Source organism: Helobdella robusta, assembly GCF_000326865.2.
Source record: "Helobdella robusta unplaced genomic scaffold HELROscaffold_8, whole genome shotgun sequence".
NCBI lineage: Eukaryota > Metazoa > Annelida > Clitellata > Rhynchobdellida > Glossiphoniidae > Helobdella > Helobdella robusta.
The window spans coordinates 1650612-1661130 of NW_008705459.1; the positions used below are offsets into that span (position 1 = coordinate 1650612).

General features: G+C 35.4%; 2 protein-coding genes across 2 annotated transcripts; one reads left to right on the plus strand and one right to left on the minus strand.

Moving 5' to 3' along the window:
- Positions 1–798: 798 nt before the first annotated feature.
- On the plus strand, positions 799–1597 carry HELRODRAFT_165476 (hypothetical protein; the record flags this gene model as incomplete). The annotated part of the gene is made up of 2 exons (XM_009032047.1): positions 799–1117; positions 1239–1597. 2 exons carry the CDS (start codon positions 799–801, stop codon positions 1595–1597), a joined length of 678 nt encoding a protein of 225 aa, XP_009030295.1.
- A 1938-nt stretch (positions 1598–3535) lies between these two features.
- HELRODRAFT_165477 (hypothetical protein) lies at positions 3536–6601 on the minus strand (the record flags this gene model as incomplete). The annotated part of the gene is made up of 3 exons (XM_009032048.1): positions 3536–3700; positions 5713–6222; positions 6329–6601. The coding sequence occupies 3 exons, from the start codon at positions 6599–6601 to the stop codon at positions 3536–3538; spliced, it is 948 nt and encodes a 315-aa protein (XP_009030296.1).
- Positions 6602–10519: the final 3918 nt, after the last annotated feature.

The following is a 10519-nucleotide window of genomic DNA, read 5'->3' on the forward strand; positions in this document are numbered from 1 at the left end:
AGAAGGCTTACGATGCATAAACAGAGTGGTGCTATCAAATCTCATTTGGACTCAACACACTCAATCACAATTAGCCGTGAAATCCTCGACAGCAACACCAAAGTAATATACCAGAACAGCAACTACACGCATCTTAAAATTGCAGAAGCAGTCCTAATCGACATCAATAAACCAAAAATAAATATACAACAAAAAATGACAACCTCACTTCCAACCCGGCGCTTAACCAACAACGAAAACAAAGAAGTAATAAAAACTAGCATCGTAAATAGTGACAAAGAAGAATATGATGCTATCGATGAAGAAAAGGAGACCAAAGAAGATGACCAGCCAATTAAGAAACCTGACACCTAATTCGCATCAAAGTTCAATTTTACAACACCAAAGTTAATTTTTACAACGTCAAAGTTAATCTTGACAAAGTCAATATTTCCCTATATATACAGCAAGGAGCACTGACGATGATTCATTCGGAATCGAAATATGGCCTTATTTGCAGCATGAATTCGAAAAATAAGTTTATTTTGAATTTTAATAAACTAAACGTTCACCAAAAAACTTTAGTGAGAAAAATCGAAAAAACGAACTACAAACATATTAACGCCAAACATTCGGTAGAATTTATAGAATATATATATATATATATATATTTTTTTTCCCCGAGGTTAAAAGCAATAACTTCTCTGCGAATTTTTTGAAGTTGACGACGTAAAAAAAAGTGCAAAGTTTTTGCAGCATGAAGCCAGCACATTATCGCTCAGCCTGCAGGAGTTTTCCGAAGACGTTGACAAGAATATAATGTGGAACGAATTTCTTAGTATATGTCGGTTAATTTTTGAAACTAAGGTCGAAGACAAATTTCCCTGTTTTCTCGCTGACGACTTGTGGAAAGTTACTAATTGTAACATTAGATTTGAGAAATTGTCAGTTAAACAGGTGAAGTTGCAAAAAAGTGTTATTCAAAATAGTCCGGCCGTTCTGGAATTTCTTGAAGAGCATGGCATTATACTGAGTGATGTCCAAAAAAAGGTGAACAGTATCGTGTGCAGTGATGTATGCGCTGATTCAGATGCTGAGACATCAGTCGCTAAAAATTTGTCTTACATTGCTGAAGAAGGTAACAATGATGGTGGAAATTTTATAACAGTCAGACGCAAGAAAAGAAGAAACATTTTACTATCAACTAATACAAGTCCATGTTGTCATGCAATATCAAAGATCACTGTTGAACCTCATAGGCCTACGCAATATAAAATATCAGCTAATAAAGTTGTATATCGGAAAAATTTTTATCACATTGGTAATATTTCAAAGACTTGTGCATCAAATGTTGTTGACCACTTTGAATCAGTTAATATTAAAGTTTTGCTACCCTGTATTCGAGAGGAGAGATGACAAAATAAAACTTGATGAAACCCACTCTTCTACGTCATTCCGGTTGGGTGTAGATGAGAAGTATGCGGAAATAGTTGAAAGATCAAGTTCTTGGCTTGATTATATTCAGGTTAGGAATTGGGTTTTCAATAACAACAGAAAAAATGGCAGCACCAGAAATGCCGATGTCGATGTCAGGACATGTTCTGATGTGAAACGATGATATGGGACTAGTGTCATGTTTTATCTGCAAACTTTAAATTTATGAATTTTTAATTTGACTTAATTTTTTTCATTTACCCGCTATTTTTATATTATACAAGTATATATTGTATATTCGTTTAATGTACGTTGTGGATAAACTGTTGACTTTTGACAATCATTTCTTTAATTTATTGTTACTGGATTTTGAGAGTGCCTGTGAGATTTCATTTAATAGGCGCTATACAAATGCCTTTAATAATATATATATATATATATATATATATAATTTGGGTTGAGACTCGTACATACAGTTATTAAGAAATATCACTTCATTTAGCTTTAATCAATGCGAAACAAAACAGTTTTTCAGTTTTGAATTTACGCTAAGATTTTATTCGTCATTTTTTGGTTTGGAATCTGCTCACATCACACCTTTTTATTTCAGCTAGTCTCAATTAGTTTTAAAACGTTTAACTAAAGATGCTTAGTGTATGCTGATGGTATCATTAGCTTTTCAAACGGAGTGAATGACTATGTGAAACATTTGATTGACATTTTTAAACGCTTTCGTGACGCTAATTTGAAGTTGCACACAAAAAATGTATGTTTGCACTTTACTTAGGTTACTACATCACTGATAAAATTATAGTAACTGATCCTGATAAAATTAAACTTATTAAAAATTTTCCAGTGGGCTACCCAGTAATTTAATATTATTACGATCATTTTTAGGTTTACCACAATTTTACAGAAGTTTTCTTTTGTATAATTTGCAGATAAAAAAAATAAACATTTGATTGGAACATTGGTTGCCAATCAGCTTTCGAACAATTGAAAGATGCCCAAGCGAAAACTTCAACATTTAAATATCCGTACACTACGAAACCATTTATTTTGCACACAGATGCATCTACCAGTGCTATTTTTTACTTACTGCAACAAAAAAATTTTCAAGAAATCATTCGACCGGTGGCATTCGTTGAAACTTATTCAAAATTTTCCAGCACCCAGTAATGTAAAATTATTACGATCATTCATTGGTTTAGCACAAGTTTACAGTCTTTTTTAAAAAATCTGTTTTGACTTCTTAGTTTTCACTCATTTTTTATTACGTTATTTTATAATGTTGTTGTTTTAACTATTAATTTCAAGAAGAAAATATTCATTTGGGAATCAATTTAAATAAAATTACAATATTTAAAATAATATTAATTGTAATAATATATAAAAATTTTTAGGTTAGCATAACCACATATATAAAATATGTTATGTTATATAATAATATATATAGCATAAACATAAACAAAAGTGGCGCCATTAGTAGTAAAGGCATTCATGTGTAAAATACGCAAAAATGTTATTTTTAATAATATTATTAAAATTTTAAAACTATACCAATTAAAAGCAAACTAATTTATAGATTTTGATTGTTACCTGCTTTCTCCTTAAAAAATATTTTATAAGTTAATTATCTATGTTTACGGTACAGTATTGGCGTTCTGTAGCTCTTAAAATGTCTTACGATAAAAGCAACACGTGACCAAGCTTTATCACGTTTTTTGTTTGTGTTCGACTAAAAGTTGCTCGCGCGTGTTGCCTTGTCGAATCGGGATATCATTCTTTCGCCTCTCTATTCCTTCAGGTATGTCATGATTTTTTTGATAATTTGTTTGTGTGGTTTAATTTAAAATTTAAATTAATTAATAAATATAATAAATAATTAATTAAGAAGAATAAAGAAGATGTGTATTGGATTGGCTAATGCATTTAAAATTTTAATTTAAAAATGCTATGGCCAATATGCATCCTCTTTATTCTTCTTAATTAATTATATTATAATAAGTTTATTGTTGGTTGTAGTAGTGATGTCAAGTTTTGGAATGGACAATCATTAGTATTAATCATTAATGAATGTAATTATATATATATATATATGTAGAGTTTATATAGCGCTCGTTCAAGTTCTCACAAACGCTTTATCCCACAAGTGCGCTTTGATTCTTTTTCTAAAAATCTCTTCATCAATCTCATTTGTTTTCAGCTCTGTTGGCAAATCATTCCACATCCTTGGGCCATACACTGCAAAACTTCTTGACGTCATTGATGAGTTTACCAACGGTTTCTGAAAATCATTGTTTTTGGAAGATCTTAAGAATCTACCCACCACTGTTATTGGTGTTTTTTTGCACATATCCATTAGATATTTCGGAGCCGAACCTTGCATATATCGTTTCATCATCACCAAAACTTTGAAAACGATTCTGCTTTCAATTGGCAGCCAATGTAATTCACGAAAAATTGGGGTCACATGGTCATATTTTTTCCTTGTACTATAAGCTTTGCTGCCCTATTTTGTATTGATTTTATCCCATATATTGTTGACTTCGGACATCCACTCAGCAAACTGTTGCAATAATCAACCCGACTGACCACAAACGCATGGATCAGAGATTTTGTTGTATCCTGATCAAGAGAGGCTTTTATGCGGCCAAGCTGTCGAAGCTGAAATGAACAGTCCCTAACGAGGTTATTCACATGCTGATGCATATTCAGTGTACTGTCCAACCAGAAACCGAAATTTTTCACCACACCAGTGAACGGCACCATCACAGACCCAAATCTTATGCTCTTTACATCAGTTTTCGAGAGCTGTTGTTTAGTTCCAATCAACATTACTTGTGTTTTTTCCTCATTTAATTTTAGTCTGTACGAACCCAACCAATTCTTTAGGCACATTATTTTCTCTGAGACAAGTTCAACCATTTCCCCCACCGACCCCACCCTAGCGCTGCTGATGATCTGTATGTCATCTGCATATGCGTACACGCGCAGATCATTATGTTTCAACAATTTCGCTACTCCTGAAGTGTACAGGAGAAAAAGGAGTGGGCCTAACACTGAGCCCTGAGGAACTCCGTTCTTTATTTCCATGACTGTTGATGCTTGTACCCCGTAGACCACTTCATACGTTCTCTCGCAAACAAATGATGACAACCAACCAAGTACCTTGCCTTTCAAACCAAATTGATTTTTCAAAACCAAATGCAGCACGTCATGATTGACACAGTCGAAAGCTGCACTCATATCCAAAAGTGCCAAGAGAGAAACCTTTTTCTTGTCAACAGCTTCGAACGCATCTACCAACAGACGAGTTAGTGCTGTTTCAGTCGAATGATGTCTTCTGTAGGCAGATTGTGCATACGGCATCAGGTTCTGTTTGTCTAAATGCTGCACCAGCCGTCGTCCTACCACTCTTTCGATTAACTTAGACAAGAAAGTTAATTTTGAAACCGGTCTATAATTGCCTGGATCAGACACATCTGACTGGGGTTTTTTCAACAACGGCGTGACAATTGCATGCTTGGCTATCTTTGGTAAAATTCCGTCTCTCAAAGATGCATTGACCATGACAGTTATGAAGGGTAGAAGAACATCCAGAAACTCCTTAGAATGTATGTTGGGACAGGATCACCTGAGCATGTCGTTGACGGTGATTGCGTTATTATTTTGTGAACCTCTTCTTCTGTGCAAGGTTCAAAATTATCCAATACTCCAACAGACAACTCTTCAATTTCAGGAAAATCATAATGCTGAGTCGCCCTCATTACTCTATCAACTTTGTCTTCAAAATGTTTGATAAAATCGTCAGATGAAAGTTCTGTCTTTTTTGACTCTGACATCTTTACATTTTTATGCATCATCTTGTTCACATGACGCCAAAGTTGAGAAGGATTTTTTTTTGCAAGATGCTATCTGATTTCGCCAATAACTATTTTTCTTGTCTATCAGCAACACTTTCCTGTCCTTCAGGGCATCATACCAATTTTTCCGATCATCATCATTCTTTGTTTTGCGATATTTCTTTTCCAGCTTCCTACACCATCGTCTAGACCGAATGCACTCGTCATCAAACCAAGGGGTAACTGGACAAAATTTACAGTTAACCTTCTTAATTGGTGCATATTCATCTGCCAACCGCCGTAACTCCGTCACATAGCAATTCATCAGATCCCCAGCGCAAGCATCATCAGATGGTCGTACAGCCAGTAATGTTGACATCAAAGAACCTCGAAATGCCACTTTGTCATACTTCTTCCAACATCGTACGAGTTTAGTTACCATTTTTGGTTTAACCTTTTGCATGGGCAACAAACACGTTATAAGGGCATGGTCCGAAAATTCTCCTGGTGTTCCCACAGTGACATCAGTAATCTCGTAACTCGATGTAGCAGCCACAAAATCTAATGTTCCATTTTTGACGTGAGTTGGACCATGCACAAACCTGATCTTATCAAATGTTGCAAAGAAATCTTCCATCCGCCTCGCATTTAAATCATCAGCGTCCTCTAGATGAATATTAAAATCACCAGCTATCAACAACGGAATGTTATTCACAATCAGTCCCTCAACCACATGACTCAGTTCGTCAAAGAACAGCTTGTCAGCACCTTTTGAGCCCGGACGATATATCGCCATCAGAATGACTGGTGTATTTGCCATCGAGATCTGGACGCATAAACACTCAAACGATGTTAGTTTTGGAATATCCAACCGCCCGAGGGAGTACACATCCTTAACCATAACAATCAAACCACCATGAGCTGGATCAAATAAATTCCCTGACGGCATCAACGTACCCATAGCCTGGTGGCAAAGCAGATTTTACCGAATCATCATTTGACGCTCTGTGCCATGTTTCTGTAAGCACCATAACATCAATTTTGTTATGCAACAAGGCATCATAGATTACCACTGACTTGTTTGACAACGACCTCACATTGAGCAAACCAAGTTTCATCATGGTATTATCTCTATTTCTATCAACATCATCGTCTTCTGTAGAGAATTTTTTTAACTTTAAGCAATAGCTGTTTGTTACCAGATTATTTCTTGGAAACATTTTCTTCCTAGGATTCCAGAGTTTTAACGAGAAAAGTTTTTTACGTATCCTTCTATTAGGTTTCAGGTTATTATTGAGCTGCAGCAATTGTTCAACAGTGTACGTTAATTTATTTACATCCATATTGATCAGTATAGTTTATTAAAATCAGTCTGTTTAAAACTTTAATTCAGATCAACAACTTGCAATTTAAAAACTATGACTATTGAGATAAATTAAAATTAGTTTAGAATTATTTTAGAATTATTTTAGAATTATTAGTTTAGAATTATTTAGGAGCTATATAAACTAATTTTCCAATCAAACTCAACTTTTAACCAAAAATGTATTTCTACACTGAGAGCTTACACTTGCTCATTAACATAATTGACTCCGCCTACAAAATGTCCACTTAAACAATAAACCTTTAAAACTCCCAAAAACAGTTTAACGCAAGACCAAATTTAGGTTTACAACTGACTAATCACTAGAAAACCGATTTTTAAAATTTTATTTAAACTTTTGAAGAGCAAAAACGACATAAAAACACCAACATTCCAACAATTAAGCACACTTTACGTAACACGACTTGTCAGATAAACAAGCGCACGTTTATATCTTTGCTATGTTTGTTTTGTGGTATGTTCATTTGCAAGTGTAGTCATTATTTCAGGTATTAAGAAAGTTTCATAATTATTAATGATGTGGGTTGTGGTGATGATTATGTTGAAAAAGAATTATAGTATATTAGAAATTATTTAATATTGAAATTATTTAGTATTAGAATCATGTTTATTTGTGTGTATTTGTTGTTGTTGTTGATGTTTGAATAAGAATCTGTTGAGATTTTTATTGTATTTTACAAGCGTACATCGTTTCTTTGTGGTTGCTTATTATTAGGGATGCACCGGATTCAGGTTTTTCAAATCCGGCCGGGGCCGGACTTGGCCAGATTTGAAATTCAAAAACCGGCCGGAGCCGGGGCCGGACTTGGCCGGATTTGAAATTCAAAAACCGGCCGGAGCCGGGGCCGGATTTTAGTTACCATTTTACATACGTTAGAAAAAATACTCACATTTACGGTTATCTACATGTTGAACATCAAAAAATAACACCAAGCAAATAGTTATTTAATTCAAATATATGAATAAGTTGTGTGATACGCCAAATTCTGTACACAAAGATCAGCTTATAATTTATGCATATTGGCATAACCCAAGTTAAAGCACAAAGAAAATTGTCCAGCTCACCGCACAATTAGTGATGTTGTAGTTATGTGTCATCAGTGTTGTGCTTGTTACTCATTGAAAGTAATTTGTTATTTTTACTTGTTACTTTGGGAAAAAGTAATTTGTTACTGTTACTTGTTATATTTATAGAAAAGTAATCTGTTACTGTTACTTGTTACTATAAAAAGTAACAAAGTAACTTTTTTGTTACTACAGTACAGCATACATGTAAACAGACGCTGCAAGTACTCTTTCATATATTCTCAATATCAACATTAATAGGTGCGCACATGAATATACATATACAATACATAGAAAGATAGTCAATAAGATACATATAATTGGTAGCACCTAAATTTACAATGTACGTAAATCACTTATTTGGCAGAAAATAATTTATTTGCCCGCAAAAGTAGTTGACGCTCAAAATGCTCATCAGTCATCCGATTCCTTCTAGGAACCAGTATCTGACCACCTAAACTGAAAAGTCTCTCAACCGGTGCACTTGAAGGTAATGGTGTATTGAATTTCTTGAACAACTTCAAAATACCCGGGTATTTTTGCAGGCATGCAATTTCACGAGAATTATCACTTAAATACAAGTCAAGTTCTGCAGCAGCATCAACGTTGTCACGTGGTTCATTTGCAAACGAAAAAAATTCATCATCTGACACAGTACCTGACTCATCAGTCATCAGTATCAGGCTCAGTGACCTGCTACTGCTGTTTAACAGCCTGCAACTCGTCATACAGTAAACTACGAGCAATCTTTTTCCTGTCGTTATTGTCAATTTATCTCATACGAAACTGAGGCAATGTGACACTAGCTATGATCAAATCATGACGTTCATCATAACCTTGAAATCGCTTATCAAGGCCGGATAAAACAGCAGTAAGCAAAGGCGCTGCCAACTTCAAAGTTGGTTTTACTGTTAGTAACTTTGTACGCAATGACATTAACGTTGGCAACAAAAACCCAATAAAACACTTCGTTTCAGCTTGGAGTATGTCCAATGCAGCTGCCAGTGGTTGCATAATACAACAATACTCTTTCAAGAAAAGGATGTCATTGGGACGAAATTGTGGGACCTCAAGAGCTACAAAAACTTCAGCAATATTGTCCTCAGATTGTTTTTCAAGGACCTGTCTCACTTTGTTAACTGCATTAAAGTACGAGTTCCAACGTGTAGCATTAGGCACAATGAAGGAAGTGTGAAACTTATCACGCACAATATCTGCAAATTGTGTGCTACGTGAAGTCTTGTTCCACAATGCAGAACACTTGATCATTGTTGACCGAGAGAGTTTTTTGTAAACAGCATCACTATTTGCACTTTCTATATCATGACTAGCAATCAAATTCAATGTGTGAGCAGCACAACGCTGATAAGGGGGTAAATATAAGTCACTGTCCTCATCATGCTCTGGTTCACTTAGCAATGCATCAACATCAACAAAAGCAACATTGTTATCATCATCACTAACTACACTACCATCATTTGCAAACTCTTTAAATGCTTTAACAAAGTTCGAACCATTGTCAGTTACTGTCATCAGTACTTTGTGGTTAATACGATACGCCGTATGTACAGCATTTAACCTAGCAGCAATGCAATCATACGTGTGACGCCCTTTCATGCGCTCACAGCACAAAGCCGCTGAACGTCTTTCCAGAGTATCAGGATCAATCCAGTGCGCTGTGATGCCTAGAAAGCTCCTGTTGTTGGATGACCAGATATCCGCTGTTGTGCACACATGATCGACTTTGCTGAGCGCTGCACAGATGCTTTCCTTCATCGTGTCCGCGAGTTTGTCCAACTTATCTGTAAACAGAAAGACGCGTGTTGCAAATTTAGTAGGGTCTTAAGGATTGTATTTACTTTTATTTGACATCGTTCAAAATAAGCAATTAATGTGACGAACCACAAAAAATCATATTATATTATAGAGATTGAACTAACCATTAAGAGTTTTTCTCGACAAAACTTTCTTTGTTGGCTGGAGACCTTGAACAAGCTCGATGAAGGGTTGAGATTCGACGATGCTCATTGGCTCCATATACTCGACAATGAAGTTTGTCACCAGGTGATCGACCTTCGCCTGCGAAATTACAGAACTACCAAGTGGGGTGCATGTTGTCACAGTTGCTTGTATGCAGGCTTTCTTTGCAGGCATGTCGAACACTTAACTAGTAGCCTTCCTCTTCCGGCATTCCTTTACTTTCTCCAAGACGTTTGGATGCTTCTTCTGTACAAGTTCATTGCATCCCATTCAGGCATTATTTCGTTCCGAAAAAACCAATAATTTATAAAAAAAACAAATTTTCGTTAACATTAAAAAAAACCTTACCTCCACGTGTTTTAAAAGATTCGCTGGGCTGATCTTCGATGTGCTAAGAATCGTTCGTTTTGGTAAGCACCGCTTGCACTGTACTCTCACATTCTTTCCTTCTTCTTTAACTACGTTAAAATATTCCTTCAGTTGTTCCATCCAAGCTACTTGGCCTACTTCATTATCAGTTGAATCCAATTCCTTCTCGTCTTCCATTATGCCAACTAAATCCGCGCAACTTACTAAATCACAAACCACGTGAAATGCTGAGACTGAAAGTAAACATAAACAAGAAAAGGAAGTGCATACAAACATAGAATATTAAATTGGCAAGTCATGGAAATGGTTCGTCTAATGAACGACTGAGCCGCAACAGGACAACCAATGATGGTTATAAATCACGCACTGCTGAAAAAAGAAACGAAGAACAAAAGTGCATAATATTTGTTACTGTTACTGCAAAAAAATAATTTGTTACTGTTACTTGCTACCCTGCACAAAA